This window comes from Ovis canadensis, chromosome 5 (assembly GCF_042477335.2).
Source record: "Ovis canadensis isolate MfBH-ARS-UI-01 breed Bighorn chromosome 5, ARS-UI_OviCan_v2, whole genome shotgun sequence".
NCBI classification, from domain to species: Eukaryota; Metazoa; Chordata; class Mammalia; order Artiodactyla; family Bovidae; genus Ovis; species Ovis canadensis.
The window spans coordinates 64,713,337-64,735,007 of NC_091249.1; the positions used below are offsets into that span (position 1 = coordinate 64,713,337).

Sequence of the window (21,671 nt, forward strand, 5' to 3'; positions counted from 1 at the left end):
GAGGGATAACCAAAGTAAGTCTGTGTCTCAAAACCAGTGTTAAATCAATCTCAGAGCAGAGAGAAAGAACAGGGGAGTCCAAAAATCACAAGAAGTGCAGTCATGATCTAAGATCCTTGTCCTTCTGGAGTCATACTTTCTTCAGGGTCTTCATCATTATAAATGTTCTCTGCCATTTGCCACACTTGCACGATATTATCTTCTGATATAGAACAAATCACCCAAGGTTCATTGGGATTCCAGGAGAAATCAGATATCTTGGCAATGTGACCACCATAAACAACAATTCTGGTGGCCCATCTTCTGCATCTTCTGGGGATTGTCCCTCTCTAATTTTGCTTAAATCCCAGACATTCAGTCTACGATCAGTACCACTGGAAGCCAAAATAGTCTCATTGTGAGGCAACCACTGAACCTGGAATATTTCACCCTTATGTGAGTCAAAGGAATGCAACTTAAGTTTCAGATTTCTCAGATCCCACAGAGCAACAGTCTTGTCAGCTGATCCTGTGGCAAGAATGAACTCACTATAAGGATTGAAAGAAAGGCAGTTCACTTCAGCAGTGTGAGCATCAACTGGGTGGCTTGGCTTGGAAGTATTGTTAGAACGAGTATCCCAGATCATGAGTTTCTGATCATCAGCAACTGACCTAAAGAGGACTCATGGAGCAGATGCCAGGAGACATCTACTACTGCTGTGTGCCCTGTGAAGATGGTCTTTGCATCCACAACTTTCCCTTTCTTTGGAACAGCACTGATGTCCCACAGGCAGATGGTGTGATCATCTGAAGCACTCAGTAGGTGCCCACTGAGATTTGGGTTCCAAGAAAGCCTGTAGCCTTCTTCTGATGTCCACAGAGACGCAAGTCTGGGTTGCACTCTCCAGAAGGGTCTAGTTTAGAAGGATGTTTTGTATAGCCAAAACCAAGAACATCACTGGATGGGGTCTATGTTGCAATGATGCAAGGGTTCTGGGCCATATAGCATGCCCTGTTTACCTCTCCTTCAAGGTTGATCTTGATTTCTAATACAATTTGTCCACTAACTGAGCCAAAACCTCCAAATTCTCCTTTTTCACTGTTGTGTGAAGCATCAAACTGAACATCATCATTAGGGAGCTGCATGCTGGCTATCACAAGGTGGTTTTGTTAATCTGACGTGTGTGTGTCCCCAGGAGAAGTCGATGAATACTGAAATCTTTCCCTTCTGGTCTGGTTACATCTGGAAGCCACTGTGCAGTTAGGCTAGGCCACTCCAGAGCATGGGTCATCACCAAATTGTAAAGAAAAGGAGTGTTCTTTTTCCATATTTTGTATTCTTCATTGATCACAGATTCTTCTACTGTGTCATCTAAGGCTGCTTCCTTGTCAGCCATGGAGGGTAGGCAAGCTGGTGGGGGTCCTGTGATTTTAAGATCTTTGAGACCATTAGATCAGAGATGCTAAATAAATAGAACAAGTACTAGATTTTTCTTCTCAGTACTAGATTTTTCTCCTGAATTCCATCAGTCAAGAATGCAAAAAGAGAATGCAGAAACTTGGGGTTTTGCTCTTTTCACTCATCTCTTCTTTCTCCTCAGGTTATTTTGATAATTTTATGAGACTTCTATCCCTATGTTGTGCCCTCTTTTTTTCTGGCTAATAATCATTGAAAATGCATAAAATGGAAAATTTACATGCTTTATCTCAATAAATTCCTAGCAGAAACTGTTGGTAGTAAGTACTGTTTTCCCCTACTTTACTAAGCTGAGATCTACAGAGAGAGAGAGAAAGAGCGCACACAAGAGAGCGCGAAAACCTTTCCCAAGGACACATAATAAACTGTAGATCCAGATCTTGAATCTTAAGAGTCTGGTTTTACATTAAGCAGGATTATTATAAGAGGACCCTCCCTAGGTGCATGACCTAAGCATATAATGTGATTAAAAACCTTCAAGTGGAGTTGGGTCTATAATTGCTACTGGAATTTAATCCTAGAATCTTACTACCTAAAAGATGCATTGTAAAAAGTTCTGAGGATACCACAAAAATGAAGAATCTATAAGTCTCTTGTAACTCTGAGAGGTTTCTAACTTTGATAAAAGTTTTAGATAACAGTAATTGCTCATCAAAATACCTTAAAGATCTTTTCATATCACAGGATACATCTCAACTTGGCTAATTTAGATAATTTATATTTTACCCACCTTATAATGTACACATAACTGCTGAAGAATTTATGTAACAATATCCATCACAACAAATACATGAATGAGATATTAGAAAAGTCTGGGAATTCCCTGGCAGTCCAGTGGTTAGGATGCTGTGTTTCCATTTCAGGGGGCCCAGGTTTATCCCCTGGTCAGGGAACTAAGATCCCTAATCCAATTTCTTTGTAAAACCCCATTACTTAGGCAGAATACTGTAGATGAGATCCTGCAAACCATGTAGTATGGCCAAAAAAGAGGTTCATTTGTAAAACTCAATTACTTAGGCACAATATTGTAGGTGGGAAGATGGTAGTGAAAGAAGAAATGAAGCACAAATCTGTTTTGTATCGCAGTTTTGCTAAGGCCAACCATTGTGTGTGTGTGTGTGTGTGTGTGTGTGTGTGTGTGTGTGTGTGTGTTTAGGCTTCCCAGGTGGCACTAGTGGTAAATAACCTGCCTGCCAATGCAGGAGACATAAGAGACACAGGTTTGATCCCTGGGTTGGGAAGATGCCCTGGAGGGCCTGACAACCCACTCCAGTATTCTTGACTGGAGAATCCCATGGATAGAGGAACCTGGCAGGCTACAGTCCATAGGGTCGCACAGAGTCAGACATGACTGAAGCGACTTAGCATGCATACACACGTGTGTATATATATATATTCCAACTGAAGTCTGTAAAAGATCAAAAAATTATAGTTGTAAAAGGAATTGGATAGGAGCTCATATAAAATACTTGGAACTTTCTACTGGAGGCAGTAACATAATTCTTTTTTTTTTTTCATAATTCTTAATTAAGAGTGCCTGTGTAGTGGTCATAGGTGGTACTTCTAGCTCAAGAAAAAAGGGCATGGAAAAGAGCTTCCTGAAGATTCTGTTAAATTTCTTCACCTTTTGGGTATCTAGTTTCTTCATCAGTACCAACTTGATTGGGGACTGTGCTCTTGTGACCATTAAATGAAATAATATGTATAGCTGCTGCTGCTGCTGCTGCTAAGTTGCTTTAGTCGTGTCCGACTCTGTGCAACCCCATAGACGGCAGCCCACCAGGCTCCCCCATCCCTGGGATTCTCCAGGCAAGAATACTGGAGTGGGTTGCCATGTCCTTCTCCAATGCATGAAAGTGAAAAGTGAAAGTGAAGTTGCTCAGTCGTGTCCGACTCTCAGCAACCCCATGGACAGCAGCCCACCAGGCTCCTCCATCCATGGGATTTTCCAGGCAAGAGTACTGGAGTGGGGTGCCATTGCCTTCTCCGAATATGTATAGAAACAATATGTAAACGTAGTGCTAAGGCATCAACATGGCAAGGAAGAACCAAAAAGCCAATAATTACTTGATATTCTGTATATATGAACAGATACTTTCGAAAATTCACCCTTTTTAGGTGGAGGTGTATGTTTGTTTTCTCCAAGCAGCAAACACAATGGGTATAGAAAGAAGACACTGTGACCTTCATTTAGACCAAGCTTAGGTCAATCCTGGAAAACAGTTCCAGTTCCAGGTACCTCACCAATATCTATATTTTTTGAAATAAAAAAAAATGTGTACAAATCGATGACTGCTTTGGCTAAAATCCACTTGGGAACAAGGGTATTTTTTTAGTGCCAAATTACCATCTTATTTTATTCTATGGCTAAAATCCCAAGAGGAGAAACAGGGCCAAAATAAGTTTTTCTATTAAAATAAAAGGCCTTGAGTGATGAATGGAAACTTGGAACAGGTTTTAATGGCAATACCGGAAGCCAGAAATTAACTTAAATACAAACTTACCAATTTCTGGCATGCATTGAGTCTCAAATAGAATATTGGTTCTAATTTTAGTGAATTAGAAACATGTCTTACTCCAGGCAGTTGGTATTCTCATTCCAGAAAGGTCAACTTGTTGCTGGATTGGCCTGGACAATTGATGCTTCCTTGCTTTGAGTCATTGATAAAATGTTGAATAACTAAGTACTAAGACCAATGGTAAATCTCTGCAGTCACCTACAAGAATTCTCCTTTCAGGCTGAAACATTCCATTAATAAACACTTTTTGTCACTGTTATCCAAATAATTATGAAATCATCTAATTATACTGTCCACAGCCTTTCTTCATTCCTTTTGTCTGTAAGGATATATTGGGGGACTTTATTTAATGTCTTCATGAATTTCAAATAGACTGTGCCTGTAGCATTTTCCTTGTCAATTATTCTAGCAACTGAAAATCTAAAATGCCCATGTGGAATTGTTTTAAAAGTTTATGTGGTTGGTTTGATGTTATCAGTTTTCAGTTAAGCCAAAGTAGTCCCTAGTATGAATGCCTTTGTCTCCAAGTGCTCAAAAACAGTTACTTTAGTAACAATAGTTTTGAAGGAATTTATATCAGACTCAATGGCACTTTTTAAAAAACAGGAAATCTGGTACTTTAGTCACATCTGTAAGTTCCTCTAGAACTCTAGAAGATCATTTATTACTTGGCTCACTTATAGCACTTTTATGTTTCCTATCTCCTCACTGATCTTGAGGTTCAAGTTCCACTTAAACATTTTGCTCAATGAAAAGTAAAGAATTTGAGTGAGATACTTTCTAAATTTCTCTCAACCTTTAACATTCTGTGATTTTTGGTAGGCCATCTCAATTGAAAATAGTGATAGAGAAGCAAAGCTCTCTAATTGAATAGTTTGATTTTATCTGTTATATTACACTATCTGCCCCCAAGCTCTAGTATATTTCTCCCTTTTTATTATTTATCCAAAGATATTTTGAGTTCCTTTGTTTATTCTAAGCAATTTTCAGATGCCTCAGTCTCGAATCAACAGTATATTAATTTCTTAGAACTAAAGACTTAAAGGATCTTTCCCTAAAAGCTAATGCATTCCCTCTGGAGGAAAGGGACTGTGGAAAAAATTCAACCATTATGTTAAATGAAAACTCTTTTTTTAATCTCTCCAATCATTGGATGCTGTACCTGTAAAGAATGCTATAATCATATTTGTAAACATTTTCCTTTTCAAGATGTATAAAGCTCAGAAATGTGGTTCCTTTGTAACAGGATGGAATTTTTAAACTATTTTGGACCACACTAAACATTGGGATGTTCATTTGTCTCTGTTTTTAAATTATATGTCATGTGCTCAGTTGGTGGAACAACAAAAATACACACCTTAAAGCTGCAAATTATAACCTTCCCTATTTGACAGATATTCCCATAATGGTCAGCCCAAAGCCTGACCCAACTAATGAGAACACCTTGTGGTCAAAAGACTCTAGATGGTTTGCTTCCCCAAAGTAAAATGACTTGTGATGACACTGATAATAAAGGAACATGTATGTGAATTAGGAGAGTTCACTGAGCACCAGTATTTTCTCAGAGGCTTAACTGGGTTGCCTTCTGATTGGTTTCGCTCCTGTGTCCAATGACGTCACGATCGGTGCATTTCACAGATACAATTAAGGGATATAATTAAGGGAGACTATTTCAGAGTTCTTGGCTAACATGGGGGTAAACAAAATCATGGTTTTTTGTTGTTGTTTTTTTTGTGTGTGGTGCTTCTCATATCATGTTACTTTCTTTGTTAGTTATGAGCAAGGAATATCTTTTTTTATATAATTTATAATTATAAAGTAGAAAGAGTGATAATATAATAATTCTGAACAGATCCTTTCTTAAAGAGTCCAGCAACTTTACAATTAGTTCCAGGTTTGAAATATTTTGAATTTCAAATTTTAAAGGAAGTTAAATCATTGCAGACGGTTGAACCCTCTCACCATGAGATCTGGGGGGAAAAAGGGAAGCGGTAGCTCTTCTTATATCTGCTAAAAAAGGATCTGAGGAAGCGGAAATGCCCATCACTTATTTATTGAGAGGTTTCCTACACTGTGAAAAAGATACAGACACATACAACGTGGCTTCTGCTTGTAGGTTGGTTATAATTAAGATAAAGAAATAATATTAAAGCATTTGGATGAATTAAAAAATGACACATTTAGAATTCTGAATGTCAGCATTTAGAGAGATAAAAAGACCTTATGTTTAGAATAGACAATGTTTCATGGATTAGGTAGGTTTTAAGATGGATCTTGAAATATAGATAAGATTTGGAAAGGGGGAGAGAAAAAATGAAGCTATTTTTATTTGAGATAATTGTACAGTGAAGTTGTAAATTTAGTTCTGTTCAAGAAACATTATTAAGTACCTCTGTGCCAATCTCTACACTGGGCGTTAGACATCACAGCATGTTTGGCAGCAGTTCTGTACTCTGTCGCTAGCGTATCTTCACATATCTTAAAAAGGTGAATCTCTTGTGAGGAAACAAATCCCTTGAAGGAATTCTCATGACGTAAGTCCCTTTTCTTTGGTGATATAGAAAAGGACTGGTTTTTGTTTTCAGAATATGGGATAAGCTTAACTTTGGTACACATTCATCTTCCCCATCGTCACCGACTTCCTGTCTGGCATAGTTACAGGTGCTAATCTTTGTTTGATACTTTAAAGGGCCATGCTATATACAGACTGTCAACTAAGGAGGTTATCTGATGATAAGAAGTTGTTGCATTTTGATAATAACAATAATAATGATAATAACACTTGTCAATTATTATGTAGGTTGTTTTTCTCTTTCCAGTTTTATTGAGCTATAACTGACATACAGCATTGTATAAGTTTAAGGTGTACAGCATGATGATTTGTTACATACATCATGAAATAATTACTACAATGTTTAATGAACATCCATTTTCTCATATAGATAGAAAATTAAAGAAAAAGAAAATTTCTTTACTCATGATGAGAACTCTTAGGATTTACTCTCTTAACAGCCTTCATATATAATATTTAGCAGTATCAATTATATTATTTATCATCTTATACATTATATCCCTAGTGCTTACCTTATAACTGGCAGTTTATAGGCAGCCCATCTTCTAACTGGCTTCATCTAACTCCCCGTCTCCTACCTCTCACCTCTGGTAACCATAAATCTGATTTCTTCTTCTATGAGTTTGTGTGTTTGTGAAGTATAATTGACATACAACACTATGTTAATTTCTGGTGTACAACATAGCGATTCAATATTTCTGTGTGTTACAAAATGATCACCACAATAAGTCTAGTTAGCATTTGTCACTATACAGAGATATCACATTATTATTGACTATATTCCCATATTGTACGTTTCATACCTGTGACTTATTTTATAAGAGGAAGTATGTACCTCTTTAATCTCCCTAAGATTGTTTTATATACATCGTTTCATGTAATTGTAATGATTCTATGAGTTTACTTAAAATTGTCTTCCCCAATTATAATGAGTAAGCTAAAGTTTAAGTTATAGAACATGACCAAGGCCACATGGTTAGTCATTGGCAGGGGTGTGACTGACTTCAAAATCTGTATTACTACACTGTGCTACTCTGCTTTTCTGTAGAGGTTCTTGAAGGTCTGAGGAAAGGGAGGAGTGCATAGTGGTGTGGCTGAGGCATTAGTACTAATATTCATGGACAGGGCACCTGCCAGCAGTCTAAACAGTCCCATTCCAATAACTAGTAAGGTTGGCATGAGACATGTACAGTATATGGGGAACTAAGTCATTGTAATGCCAAATACAGAGTACACCATCTCTTCAGTACATCTTTGAAAAGGTGGCTGCTTTGCACTGGTGCTGTTTGCCTTCTCAGCCACTGAGAGAGTAAGCACTAGTTGAAGCTTATGATCCTGACACATCAAGATGGACAACCTGGCAGATGTCCTTGCTGGAAGATGACAAGATTACTAAGAGGAGAGGCCTGATTTTTCTCCTGAGTTGACACTTGGGGGCTTCCATTAAAAACATTACCAAGCGTCTGTCATTTTCATCTCTTCTTAAGAGCCTGTGATCTTGTCAGGGGCACAGGTCCATGCATGGGCAGTGCCTAGTGACCAGGTTCCTGAGTTGTGGGCAGAGGTGGCAGTGACTATGAAAGCCTGGGAGGAGATGAGGGAAGAAAAGGTCATTCTTCCTGACAACTCCTAACTTGATTCCACTTATAAGCCATTTATTTTCAGAAATAAGTAATGGGTGAAGACATAGGCCAGACCTACAATTCATGCACTTGAAAGTTTAAGGCTTTCGGAGATCAAATTACCACAGCAAATACAGAGTTACTATAGGGACATTTTGGAAGGAAGCTGACAGAGGGAGAAGTCAGAAGCCTAGGAAAGGAGATAGAATGCGATGGAAATTGCTTCCCTCTCTGCACCCTTGAGGGAACAAAGAGGGCAAATAAGAAGCAGCACATAGAAGACATAGAAGGAAGGGAGAGAAGGAAGCTGGGAGCTTCTCTGGAGTAAAATGAGTTAGGTTGTGGAGCTGTCAGAGGGTGCACCCGGTGTGTGGGGAGAAGAGATGCCCTAGTCCAGGCCTTTGAAACCTGGGTGCCTTGGCCCCTTCACCCCCTGAGGGAGCAAAGCATGTCAAATGTCAGGTCTTGTTCTAGTTTTGTTGCAGTTCATAGCTAGGAAATGACCCTCAGCAGAAGATCAAGGGGTGAGAGGATGCTGAAAGAAGAGAAGGAGTGCTTTTTTTTTTTTTGAAACAAGTGGGGCAATGAGTTTTAATCTCTTGTAGAACAGATGAGAAGGCCTGGGGAAAGCGGATGCTCAGAACAGAGAAGAGGCAATGACACAGCACGGAAAGGCTTCTTCTGATCCTTCTGCCTTTCTGTTCACTGAAGGCAACTGGTTATCCTTTTGTTGCCTCTGCAGCAATACAAGGGGTGTATTACACCTGCAGAGACCAGCAGGTGTAGAGGAGCCTCGTATTTATGGGATATGAGCTGCAGCCATTGAAATTGCTGCCTGGTAGTGTAAGATAAATCCTAACCTCCCACATTTTGCTTAATAACAGCAGACTTTTCACTGCAATGCATTAATGGATTCCAACTTCTGGACAGGCTTGGGAAATCAAGAGTAACAATCTTGATGTAATGGTTTTGCAGGCTCTTGACATTGTTATCCATTAAAGAAAAAAATTAAATCACTTGAAAGAACAAAGAAAATGTTTTGGGTGATAAATGAAAAAGATTTGAAGTAAAATGAGGAAAAGCTTGAAGGCAGAAACTCTTTAAAATTTGACCAGATTCTCCCCACTATGATCAAAAGTGGTCAAGTAAGAGCTTAGCCTGCAGCCTCATGGAACCAATATTTTACAGAATTTTAAAACCTGAAATATTGGTTATTTGCCAAGGCACACACTCAAAGGCCATTCAGCTAGGAGCAGAATCGAGTGTTGGATCCCAGGATGCTAGTTTTAGGTCTGCACTTCCCACCCCTTCCCTTGCTCTAGAAGTTGAACACTTTCTGCAGTATTTAGGAGTATTCAGGGAAAATGCTGGGGTCAGAGAAATAATCTCCGTCATCCTCCAGAGTGCCTCTCTCGCGTTTGTTTCTTTGAACGTGAAGCCGCCGCCCAGATACCAGTACTTAGCTGAGGCCCTCTGTGTATTTTCTTGAACTGCGCTTGGAAATCTTTTCCTGGGAGCTGATAGCTCGAGTCCTAGCGATTTAGCAGTCTTTGCTAGAATCTGCTTACAAGACCAGTGCAGCAGCCGAGGGACCGTGGAGACGGGCTGAACAGGACAGTGGGGGCAGGGAGAAAGGGAGTGGCCGTGTTCCCGCGGTCTGCGGGGATCCGGCGGGTCCGGGGTGCAGGAGCTGGGGCTGGAGTGGTTGGAGCGTCTGGGCTGACTGGGTCAGTCGCCGTCCGCCACCTCGGTGCGGAATCGGAGCCGGACTTGCTGAGCACTCCTCCCCCTCCCCTTCTGCTTCCTCTTCCCTCCCCCTGGACCAGCAGCGGCGGCGGCAAGGAAGCGAAGCCAGGCAGAGCGACTCGGTGGCGAGCGGATGAGCTGGGATATGGCGAGTCAGGGCTGGCGGCGGGGCCAGGAGCCCTCCGGAGGGCCCACGAGGGGAGCGGCCCCTGGCATTTGCTAGCGTTTGCTGGCACGTGAGGTGTGGGGGAGCGGGCGCTGGGCGGCACGAGCGGAGGCGGAGGCGCGGCCGGGGCGTGGAGCAAGGCAAGCTGCTGCCTCCGGCCCTGCCCGGCTGCCTCCGCCGTGGCCGGTGGCTATGGAGCTGGCGGGCATCAGACCCGGGGCGACAGTGCATCCGCGACCCCAGCCGCCCATGTCCTGGCTGCCGCTGTTACAGCTTCTCCTGCTGCTGCCGGGCCCAGCGGCCTCCCAGCTGCGATACTCGGTGCCAGAGGAGCAGGCACCCGGCGCGCCTGTGGGCAACGTGGCTCGTGCGCTGGGGTTGGAGCTGCGGCGCTTGGGGCCGGGCTGCCTGCGCATCCACCACCTGGGTGCGCCCAGCCCGCGCTACCTGGAGCTGGACCTGACCAATGGAGCGCTCTTCGTGAACGAGCGCATTGACCGGGAGGCGCTGTGCGAGCAGCGGCCTCGCTGCCTGCTCAGCCTGGAAGTGCTGGCGCACAGCCCGGTGGCGGTGAGCGCCGTGGAGGTGGAGGTGCTGGACATCAACGACAACTCGCCCCGCTTCCCGCGGCCCGACTACCAGCTGCAGGTAAGCGAATCGGTGGCCCCTGGAGCGCGCTTTCACATAGAGAGCGCCCAGGACCCCGACGTGGGCACCAACTCGGTGCAGACCTACGAGCTCAGCCCCAATGAGCACTTCGAGCTGGACCTGAAACCCCTGCAAGAGAACAGTAAGGTGCTGGAGCTGCTGCTGCGCAAGGGCCTAGACCGCGAGCAGGCAGTCTTGCACCACCTGGTTCTCACAGCTGTGGATGGGGGCAGCCCAGCCCGCTCCGGCACGGCGCAGATCTCGGTGCGAGTCCTGGACACTAACGACAATTCTCCCGCCTTCGACCAGTCCACTTACCGCGTTCACCTTCGAGAGGACTCGCCCCCAGGCACGCTAGTGGTGAAGCTGAATGCCTCCGACCCGGATGAGGGCTCCAATGGCGAGCTCACGTACTCCTTGAGCAGCTACACGTCGGACCGGGAGAGACAGCTCTTCAGCATCGACGCCAGCACAGGGGAAGTGCGGGTCAGCGGAGCGCTGGATTACGAGGAGGCCTCCTCCTACCAGATCTATGTGCAGGCAACTGACCGGGGTCCGGTGCCCATGGTGGGTCACTGCAAGGTGCTGGTGGATATCGTGGACGTGAATGATAACGCACCAGAGGTCGTGCTCACGGACCTGTACAGCCCGGTGCCCGAGGACGCTGCCCCCAACACTGTTGTGGCCCTTCTCAGTGTCAATGACCAAGACTCGGGTCCCAACCGGAAAGTGAGCCTGGGCCTGGAGGCCGCACTGCCTTTCCGACTGAATGGTTTTGGAAACTCCTACACATTGGTGGTGAGTGGACCTCTGGACCGGGAGCGGGTGGCCGCCTACAACATCACAGTGACTGCCACTGACGGGGGAGTACCACAGCTCACGTCCCAGCGGACACTGCAGGTTGAGATCTCTGACATCAATGACAACCCCCCCAGCTTCCCAAAGGACTCCTACTCCATCTACATCGAGGAGAACAATTTGCCAGGGGTGTTGCTCTGCACTGTGCAAGCGACGGACCCAGATGAAAAGGAGAATGCGAAGGTGACCTACTCCCTCCTGGAGAGGGAGGTTCAAGGGCTGCCGGTCACCTCCTATGTCTCCATTAACAGTGCCAGTGGCAGCCTTTATGCTGTCAACTCCTTTGATTATGAGAAGTTTCGGGAGTTTTTTGTGATTGTGGAGGCCCGAGACAATGGGAGCCCACCACTGAGCAGCACTGTGACCGTCAATGTGTATGTAGTGGACGTGAATGACCATGCCCCTCACATCCTGTACCCTACCTCAACCAATTCATCAGTAGCCATTGAAATGGTGCCTCGAACTGCCCCTGCTGGCTACCTGGTCACTAAAGTCATAGCCATGGACTCAGATTCTGGGCAAAATGCTTGGCTCTTTTACCATCTGTCCCAGATTTCTGACCTGGACCTCTTTAAAGTAGAGCTCCACACAGGAGAAATTAGGACTACCAGGAAGATGGGAGACGAGACTGGAACCACTTTCAACCTGACCGTGGTGGTCCGAGATAACGGAGAGCCATCAATGTCAGCCTCTGTGGCCATTACAGTAGCCGTGGTGGATAGGGTTTCCAGAATCCTCCCTGACACTCAGAGACACGTGAAAAGTCCTCGGACATACTCTGAAATTACACTTTATCTCATAATAGCACTAAGCACAGTGTCTTTTATATTTCTTTTGACAATCATTGTTTTGAGCATCATCAAGTGCTACCGCTACACTGCTTACGGCACCACGTGCTGTGGAGGCTTCTGTGGAGTGAGGGAGAGGAGCCCTGCAGAACTCTACAAGCAGGCCAACAACAACATTGACGCCAGGATACCTCCCGGCCTCAAAGTGCAGCCGCACTTCATTGAAGTGCGAGGGAACGGCTCCCTCACCAAGACCTACTGCTACAAGGCCTGCCTGACAGCAGGCTCAGGGAGCGATACCTTCATGTTTTACAACACAGGGGCACAGACAGGACCAGGACCTGGGGGAACCCAAGCAGCGGCAGGTGACAGCAGGCACCTCACAGGCCAAAGTGGGCAGAGTGCTGGGAACCTGATTATACTAAAAAATGAAGCTGTTTCTCAACATGAGGTGAGATGGTAGTCAAGGGGCCTTCCACAAAGTCATGCATTTTTCACCCTCTCCACCACTATCATGTGGTTGGCTTTATTGAGTCATTAACAATGACGAGGGTTATCTGGCACACTGAGCATATGTAGTACCTGTGACTGAGTTATAATCTTATGTGTTTTCCTCTAGAAAAAGAGCACTAGAGAATTGTTTTAGTTTCCCTTTTCTTTTCAGATATATGAAGACTTGACTATAAAATTGTTTGAGGAATGAGGGTTTGTCTTAAGTGTGGGATGTTCAAGCACAGCTTTGTAGAGAAATAGAACAGACCCGAGAATAAGATGGTGCTATAGGGAGTGATGTTATGAGACTCAAGGAGGAAGGGCTTGTGCCATGTCATCTACAGGGAAAGTTCTCTTTTGAAACCCTAGAGGACTGTTGTTTTTTCAAAGTTCTTAGACTTCAGGGTTATGGTGGTCACCTCTGTATGCTTTCCATACTATTTATACCTTGGACTATCTACAGTGTAAAGTATCTAGTTAATATTTCTGGATATTAGTTCATATTAGTTAATCCAGTTAATATTTCTTTTTTTTAATTTTTATTTTTACTTTATTTTACTTTACAATACTAATATTTCTAATATTAGTTTTGCATTGTACTAATGTGATGTGATCTGCTAGAAACTCTTATCAGAGTTGATGAGATCACAGAATGTGGACCCCCCCCACCCACCCCAAAGACAAAGTTTGTTTTGGCTGTTTGCTGTGGTAACTCTTCTGTAGGGGCTGTCAGAGGAGATGAATGATGGTAAGGCCAGGAACCCATTTGTCTGGTTGGACCATGGAGATGTTAGAATGAGTGGACTAGGGATGTGAGGGTATGGTGAAGCCTGGGACAAGCTGGGGTTGGGGAGAAAGAAAGGGGGGAAGAATCCTGCCCTTAGTCACCTTTCTTGGCATTGTGTGAACTCATTGTAAGAGGATTTCCCTGCGCTTAGAGTAAGTCTGATTCCCTCTTAACAGTTTCTAAGGCTTTGATGAGATGTGAAGCAGCCTCTTCAAGGCCCTCTTGTCTTTAACTTACATGATAATACTTTAAATAATACTTCAGTATGTTCCAAAGCACACGTTCATTTGCTGAATCTAGCTACAAAAGCCTTGGAAAGTGGGACTTACTGTACAGGAAGGACAGGTGTTAGCAGATACACTGGTTTTAAGTTTTAAGTAGGCATAAGCTTAGTTTGCTCATTATATGAAGGATATATATGTTAGATAGTGCATGTGTTTTGTGTAGTGTGTTTGTCTCCACATGCATTTTCTGGGATACTTTAAATAGGATTGCAGAAGTCAAAATTTTATCTCATAAATAGTGATAAATTGTTTCTTCCCAAACAACTACTTTGTAGCCAGGACTTTCAGAGGTACTGCAAAATGAATTAATAGTATTTGTCCCTCCTATATTTTTGTGATGTGTTTTCATTGATTTTCATTGACATATTGCTGTCTTTTTATCCATAGTTTCACATTCTAAATTCATGCTCATCTTCAGGAAATTAATACCTAAGCACAGAATAGAACAGAGATGGATTGACAGAATTTCCATGTACATTGAAGGTAGATTTATCTGAGGAGCCTGGTGTTAGTCAATGCTGAGCAGTCACTAGAGGCAGATTGCAGATTAAGAACAGGGGGTGGGGAGTCAAGGAGTTTCTAGAATTCTTTGGATCATAGCTTTTGGCAGCATGTAGGGGAGCCTGGTGGGCTGCTATCTATGGGGTTGCAGAGTCAGATACGACTGCAGTGACTTAGCAGCAGCAGCAGAAGGGCTTAATTTTAAATAAGGATGCTGTAGACATTTGCTGAACAAATTCCTGAGAAGTCTTCTTGGGCCTCTCTACAGAGAGCAGGGCGGGTGAGCTTTGCTACCAGCTGTGAGCCAGAAGCGAGGGGAGTGAACTGTTACCCTCCCTCTCCTGATTCAAAGCTTGAGACAATTAGATACGTGAACTATTTTTGTCTCACACTGACCTGTGTGTTAACATGTGCTTTGGTTCACAAACCTTTAATCTAGGGAGAAAATTATGTCAGAAAAGTGCTTACTCCTGTGGGATTTTGCCAGGAGAGTACTTGATTTTAATAATGGCAAATTTTTGCCAGCCGCTTTTGGAAATTCAATGCCTATCTGCAGCTCCTGGAATACTTGCAGTTACATAGAGAGAGTGAGTCATGTTGTCATAGCATGGCAAAATAGGGACAGAAACCATTCAACTCTGAAAATCATCACTGCTGGATCAGCCTGTTAAAATCTTATGTTAGGCTTTCTGTCTTCTCTACCCAGTCCTTTCAGATGGCAGGAGAGTCCTGGGGTGCAATTAATCCCATGTGTCTAAAATTAGTTGGGGACTGGAAAAGATGAATAAGGAATTTGTGCTCACTGACCACCTAGCTATATATAAAAATATTCTGCACTGCAATATATGTATGGTTTTATTACCTGTAAGTCATATATTAAACAAATACTTATCAACATCTAGCATATGAGGAAACAAAGGTTAAGTAACATACACAGTCACTCTACTAGTGGTATTTTAAGTCATATCTGTCCAACTCCAAAGACTGTGCTGTTTGAAATGTTATAGATAGAAGTCTCATTGTTTATATTCCTGTTGATATGGGATACTCAGGCATTTAGGCTACTGCTGATTCACCTAGAAGTGTCACTTAACTGCTCTGGAAAAAGAGGAATTCTTTGCATAAAAGTAGGTCACCAATGGGAGGATCAGTGAGTAAAAAATGTTACTACCAAACTAGCATATTTTTATTTGTTTTACCATTGACAAAACCTGTTTAGCAGATCTTTTATCTTCATTCTTTCTCTAGTTTCTCTTGTTGCTTATTAAATATCAGTATTTAACATCAGAATAATCTTTTGGTAGATTTTATCCCCCAGTGAGTTTATTTCATGAGCCACTTGTACAGTGAGGTTTTTGGAGTAACTGTTTAACAATGGGGCAGAATTTTTCCTTGGAGAGATCTGAAAACCTAGTATTGAATGTAGTTGGCACCGTCTTCAGAATCACCAAGAAAAGAAACCAAAGCTTATGGTGGATTCTGTGCACTTGTGGTCCTGCACTTGTGACTGCTGATGAGTCACTTTGAGTGCTCTGGTCAGAATTGTCCAAATGGGCCTCACTGGGACTAGTTGGCCCAAGATGTAGACATCACAAGAAAGCAGCAGAAATGAGATATATTTACATTCACTTTCACTTGTTTTAAAGCAATTTGGAGTCACCAAATCTTCAGTTATTTTTGCTGCTGTGTGTACATATTCACTCTAATTCCAGATGTAGTAACCTGGAAAGTAACCCTCCTTTCAGTGGCAGCTAATTTTTTTCCCACAGGACTGACTCTTCTAGCTGGTGACTGACGCTGCCCTGGATCAGAATGTACACTTCGTGTAAAGTGGCATCGTAGCGAATTCATTAAAAACCTCACAGTGGTCAAAATAGGCAAAGAAACTGTGTCTGAGCTTCCATTTCAATGTCTCATCCTCATATGGTCACTTTTGAATGGGTGGGGCTGTTTTGTTTTGCCATTTCTGTTTTGCTTATAGGGCTGTTGTGAGAAAAGGTTTCTTTGGTCTAAGAATACAATAATGTATTCACATTACCCCCTTCCTCCCCTTTTCTACATATCAGCTGAGCCAGATGGAATTATGGCTGAGCTCCTCTCTGTCTCTTTATCTTGCACATATTCTGATTGTTGAAGAAATCTGTTTACTGTAGCTTGAATGTCATTGGCCTACCCTTCGTACTGACCCAGGAGTGAGCCTGCACACGGGCATCTGCTCTAACTCAGAACACTCTGCAGGGACACAGCCTGGCATATTATAAATTGTCTATTGGCATGCTGTCTGTTTGACAGAATAGCAGAGTCGATTCTGGATACTTGCCTTGGTTGGCCACCAAGTTTTGCTCTCAGTGAGAGGTCAGGATGATGTCAGTTTGCAAATGTTTGAGGAAAAATTACCACCAGCAAGCCAGAGGTTTAGCTGAACTGTGGGGATTTACAGATGTCTTCGAATGTGACTTTTGTAAATTTCACCTGGCTCCATGTTCCTGTGCATATTATAGGATGAATATAAATTTGGCTTATTTGTATGATAATATTTTGAGTATTTTAATCTGAAAGCATGATTTCAAAAATCAAAGGTCAAGAGAATTCCTCTGCAGTGTTTAAAATAAGCTAGCCTAAAAATTATGCAACCCTTTCTCTTTTGAGGGTTTGAATTTGACAAATGTGAAGAAATCTCCAAAATCACAAAAATTGAAGAAGAATATTAGTTCCTTGGCACATGAACAACACTGGTTCCTTTCTGGCCTTGCAGGGTCAAAACTCTGGGCTCCAGGGAAGTGAAACTGTGAAGCTGTGCTCGCAGGCTGTGCATCCAGAGTTAAGCAGACCTAGCATTTTCTGTTGTACTGGACCCATTATGTATGTTTTAAAGTTATGTGTACTTTATTTTCCTGCTCTGTGGATTAAGATTATAAATGACTATTTTTAGAAGTAACTATTTACCTAGAGGGGCTTCCCAGGAGGCACTAGTGGAGGGTTCAGTCTCTGGATCAGGAAGATCCCCTGGAGGAGGGAATGGCAACCCACTTCAGTATTCTTGCCTGGAGAATCCCATGGACAGAGAAGCCTGGCGGGCTACAGTCCATGGGGTCACACAGAGTCAAACATGACTGAGACACTGAGTGTGATCACAATTCACCTAGAAATCTCATACATATCATCTTTTCATTTTGATTTATGAGAAGACTAATATGTAACATAACAGTGATTATTTTAAATGTTAGATTCCTTTTTGCCTGATGACCAACAGTTTTATGTATTCATTTCCTATTGCTTTGTAACAAGTCACCACAGATTAGTGGTTAAAACTAATACTCAATTATTACCTGCCCACTGTGGCTGGCTTCTCTGCTCAGGTTTTCACAAGGCTTGAAAGGAACATATCTGCCAGACTGAGTTCTCTCTTGGACACTCCAAAGAAGAATCTGCTTCCAAGTTAAGTTGTTGGGCAGAATGCAGTTCCTTGAGTACTGAGCTCCCTGTTTTCTTACAGGGAAAGAAGGGGGCCCCATGGCCCCCTTTTCTTACAGGGGGGCCCATGGCCCCCTCCATCTTCAGAGCTGGAGAGTATTTTGACAGTAGAAAATATTTTCTCTTGTGGACTCCCTCTCATGCTTCAGATGTCTCTGATGGACTCCGTCTCATGTTCAGATGTCTCTGATTTCTGTCTCTGATTTCTATACCCAGATTTAAAAGACTGGAATGATTAGATCATCCCACCTATATTATCTCCCTTTTTTCAAAGCCGACTGTGCCATGTAGTATGACTTAATCATGGAGTAAGGCCCATCATATTCAGTCTTGGAGATTATACAGGGCATTCACACAGGGTGTAGTGATCCTGGAGGCCATTTTTGGGTTTTGGCTATCATAATTTATATTAGTGTTCATAAAATATCACTGAAAAATTTGCAGTGGATACATCTTTAATAGATTCCTACTAGGAAGGAAAAGGAGATGCTACATGTAGTCTTGTTTCTCAAACAACCATTTATTGATAGCTTCATGGATTTCCATAATAAGAAGATAGCATTTACTTCACTGAGTAGTCCTATGATTTTATGAATGGCATAGAGTATCTGTCCTAGAAAAGGTGATTCACTCTTTTGTAGCTCAAATATTCTATAGTATAAATAGTAAATAATAGCACTACAGGATAAATAAAATCTCAGCTATAATTTTGATAGAAATTTAAACGTATTCTTGTTCTTCAATACTACGTTACCTGCATGAACTACTTAATTCAGCTTTTCCACTTCTGGAATTCTGTGACTTATTCTACTGAAGGACTACTCTTTGAAACAACATACTGGGGCTTTTTACCTATAAAACTTAAGCAAAGCTCAGGGATGTACCATCCAAGTATTAGGGAACTGAACATATGTCTCATTGTATCAGGTATATCGGTAGTCAACCTCTCAGCTTCAATTTTTCCAAGTTTAACCAAGTTCAGGTGAAACCCATGTACATTTTTTACCTTTAATTTCATATCATTTTAAAATTAATCAATATTGGGGGAAGTCAGTAGTAAAAAAGAGAAAAAAGTATATCTGTTATTCCATGCAAATTTATTTAAAACACAGACTTTCACATTCAGTTCAGTTCAGCCGCTCAGTCATGTCCGACTCTTTGCAACACCACGCACTGCAGCACGCCAGGCTTCCCTGTCCATCACCAACTCCCAGAGCTTGCTCAAACTTATGTCCATCAAGTTGGTGATGACATCCCACCGTCTCATCCTCTGTTGTCTCCTTTTTCGCCTGCCTTCAATCTCTCCCAGCATCAGGGTCTTTTCAAATGAGTTAGTTCTTGGAATCAGGTGGCCAAAGTATTGGAGTTTCAGCTTCAGCATCAGTCCTTCCAGTGAATATTCAGAACTGATTTCCTTTAGGATGGACTGGTTGGATCTCCTTGCAGTCCAAGGGACTCTCAAGAGTCTTCTCCAGCACCACAGTTCAAAAGCCTCAATTCTTCGGTGCTCAGCTTTCTTTATGGTCCAACTCTCACATCCATACATGACTACTGGAAAAACCATAGCTTTGACTAGATGGACCTTTGTTGGCAAAGTAGTGTCTCTGCTTTTTAATATGCTGTCTATATTGGTCATAACTTTCCTTCCAAGGAGCAAGCAAGCGTCTTTTAATTTCATGGCTGCAGTCACCATCTGCAGTGATTTGGAGCCCCAGAAAAGAAAGTCTACCACTGTTTCCCCATCTATTTGCCATGAAGTGATGGGACCCAATGCCATGATCTTAGTTTCCTGAATGTTGAATTTTAAGCCAACTTTTTCACTCTCCTCTTTCATTTTCATCAAGACGCTCTTTAGTTCTTCTTCGCCATAGGGGTGGTGTCATCTGCATATCTGAAGTTGTTGATATTTCTCCCAGCAATCTTGATTCCAGCTTGCGCTTCATCCAGTCCAGCATTTCTCATGATGTGCTCTGCATATAAATTAAATAAGCAGGGTAACAATATACAGCCTTGACATACTCCTTTCCCAATTTAGAACCAGTCTGTTGTTCCATGCCCAGTTCTAACTGTTGCTTCTTGACCTGCATACCGATTTCTCAGGAGGCAGGTAAGGCGGTCTGGTATTCCCATCTCTTGAAGAATTTTCCACAGTTTGTTATGATCTACACAGTCAAAGCTTTTGGCAAGTCAATAAAGCAGTAGTAGATGTTTTTCTGGAACTCTCTTGCTTTTTCAGTGATCTAGTGGATGTTGGCAATTTGATCTCTGGTTCCTCTGCCTTTGCTAAATCCAACTTGAACATCTGGAAGTTCATGGTTCACGTACTGTTGAAGCCTGGCCTGGAGAATTTTGAGCAATACTTTGCTAGTGTGTGAGATGAGTGCAATTATGTGGTAGTTTGAGCATTCTTTGGCATTGCCTTTTTTTGGGATTGGAATGAAAACTGACCTCTTCCAGTCCTGTGGCCACTGCTGAGTTTTCCAAATTTGCTGGCATATTGAGTGCAGCACTTTCACAGCAACATCTTTCAGGATTTCAAATAGCTCAACTGGAATTCCATCACCTCCACTAGCTTTGTTCTTAGCAATGCTTCCTAAGGCCCACTTGCCTTCGCTTTCCCGGATGTCTGGCTCTAGGTGAGTGACCACACCATCGTGATCATCTGGGTCGTGAAGATCTTTTTTGTATAGTTCTTCCGTATATTCTTGCCACTTCTTCTTAATATCTTCTGCTTCTGTTGGGTCCATACCATTTCTGTCCTTTTTTGTGCCCATCTTTGCATGAAATGTTCCCCTGGTATCTCTAATTTTCATGAAGAGATCTCTAGTCTTTCCCATTCGATTGTTTTCCTCTGTGTCTTTGCATTGATCACTGAGGAAGTCTTTCTTTTATCTCTCCGTGCTATTCTTTGGAAGTCTGCATTCAAATGGGTATATCTTTCCTTTCTCCTTTGCCTTTTGCTTCTCTTCTTTTCACAGCTACTTGTAAGGCCTCCTCAGACAACCATTTTGCCTTTTTGCATTTCTTTTTCTTGGGGATGGTCTTGATCACTGCCTCCTGTACAGTGTCACAAACCTCCATCCATAGTTCTTCAGGCACTCTATCAGATCTAAATCTTGAAATCTATTTGTCACTTCCACTGTATAATAAAATGTATAGTGACTTTCACATTAGTTAGTTCAGTCGCTCAGTCGTGTCTGACTCTTTGCGACCCCATAAATCGCAGCACGCCAGGCCTCCCTGTCCATCACCAACTCCCGGAGTTCACTCAGACTCACGTCCATTGAGTCAGTGATGCCATCCAGCCATCTCATCCTCTGTCGTCCCCTTCTTCTCCTGCCCCCAATCCCTCCCAGCATCAAAGTCTTTTCCAGTGAGTCAACTCTTCGCATGAGGTGGCCAAAGTACTAGAGTTTCAGCTTTAGCATCATTCCTTCCAAAGAAATCCCAGGGTTGATCTCCTTCAGAATGGGCTGGTTAGATCTCCTTGCAGTCCAAGGGACTCTCAAGAGTCTTCTCCAACACCACAGTTCAAAAGCATCAATTCTTCGGCGCTCAGCCTTCTTCACAGTCCAACTCTCACATCCATACATGACTACTGGAAAAACCATAGCCTTGACTAGATGGACCTTACATGACTATCAGCCAGACCTACTTATGAGGCAGGCAATTTAATCTCTCTGAAATTCCAGGTTTCTAATTTTTGTAATTTAAGTATGATAATGTTGCCATTGCTTGGTAGTTAATTTATTTAAAAGG

At 42.6% G+C, this 21,671-nt stretch overlaps 1 protein-coding gene and 1 pseudogene across 5 annotated transcripts in view; one reads left to right on the forward strand and one right to left on the reverse strand.

The window, feature by feature from the left end:
- The window catches only part of LOC138440397 (protocadherin alpha-C2), a 145,767-nt gene that overhangs the window by 85,380 nt on the left and 38,716 nt on the right, over positions 1–21,671 (forward strand). For 2 of the 5 annotated variants that reach the window (XM_069589852.1, XM_069589853.1), the window contains exon 1: positions 8,731–12,825. The exons of the other annotated variants lie outside the window; for them this stretch is intronic. In XM_069589852.1, the coding sequence (XP_069445953.1) occupies positions 10,273–12,825 (2,553 nt within the window). In that variant the 5' untranslated portion in view covers positions 8,731–10,272. Of the gene's footprint in view, positions 1–8,730; positions 12,826–21,671 lie in introns of those variants that run through there. 5 annotated transcript variants of the gene reach the window in all.
- LOC138441835 (histone-binding protein RBBP4 pseudogene) lies at positions 108–1,375 on the reverse strand (annotated as a pseudogene).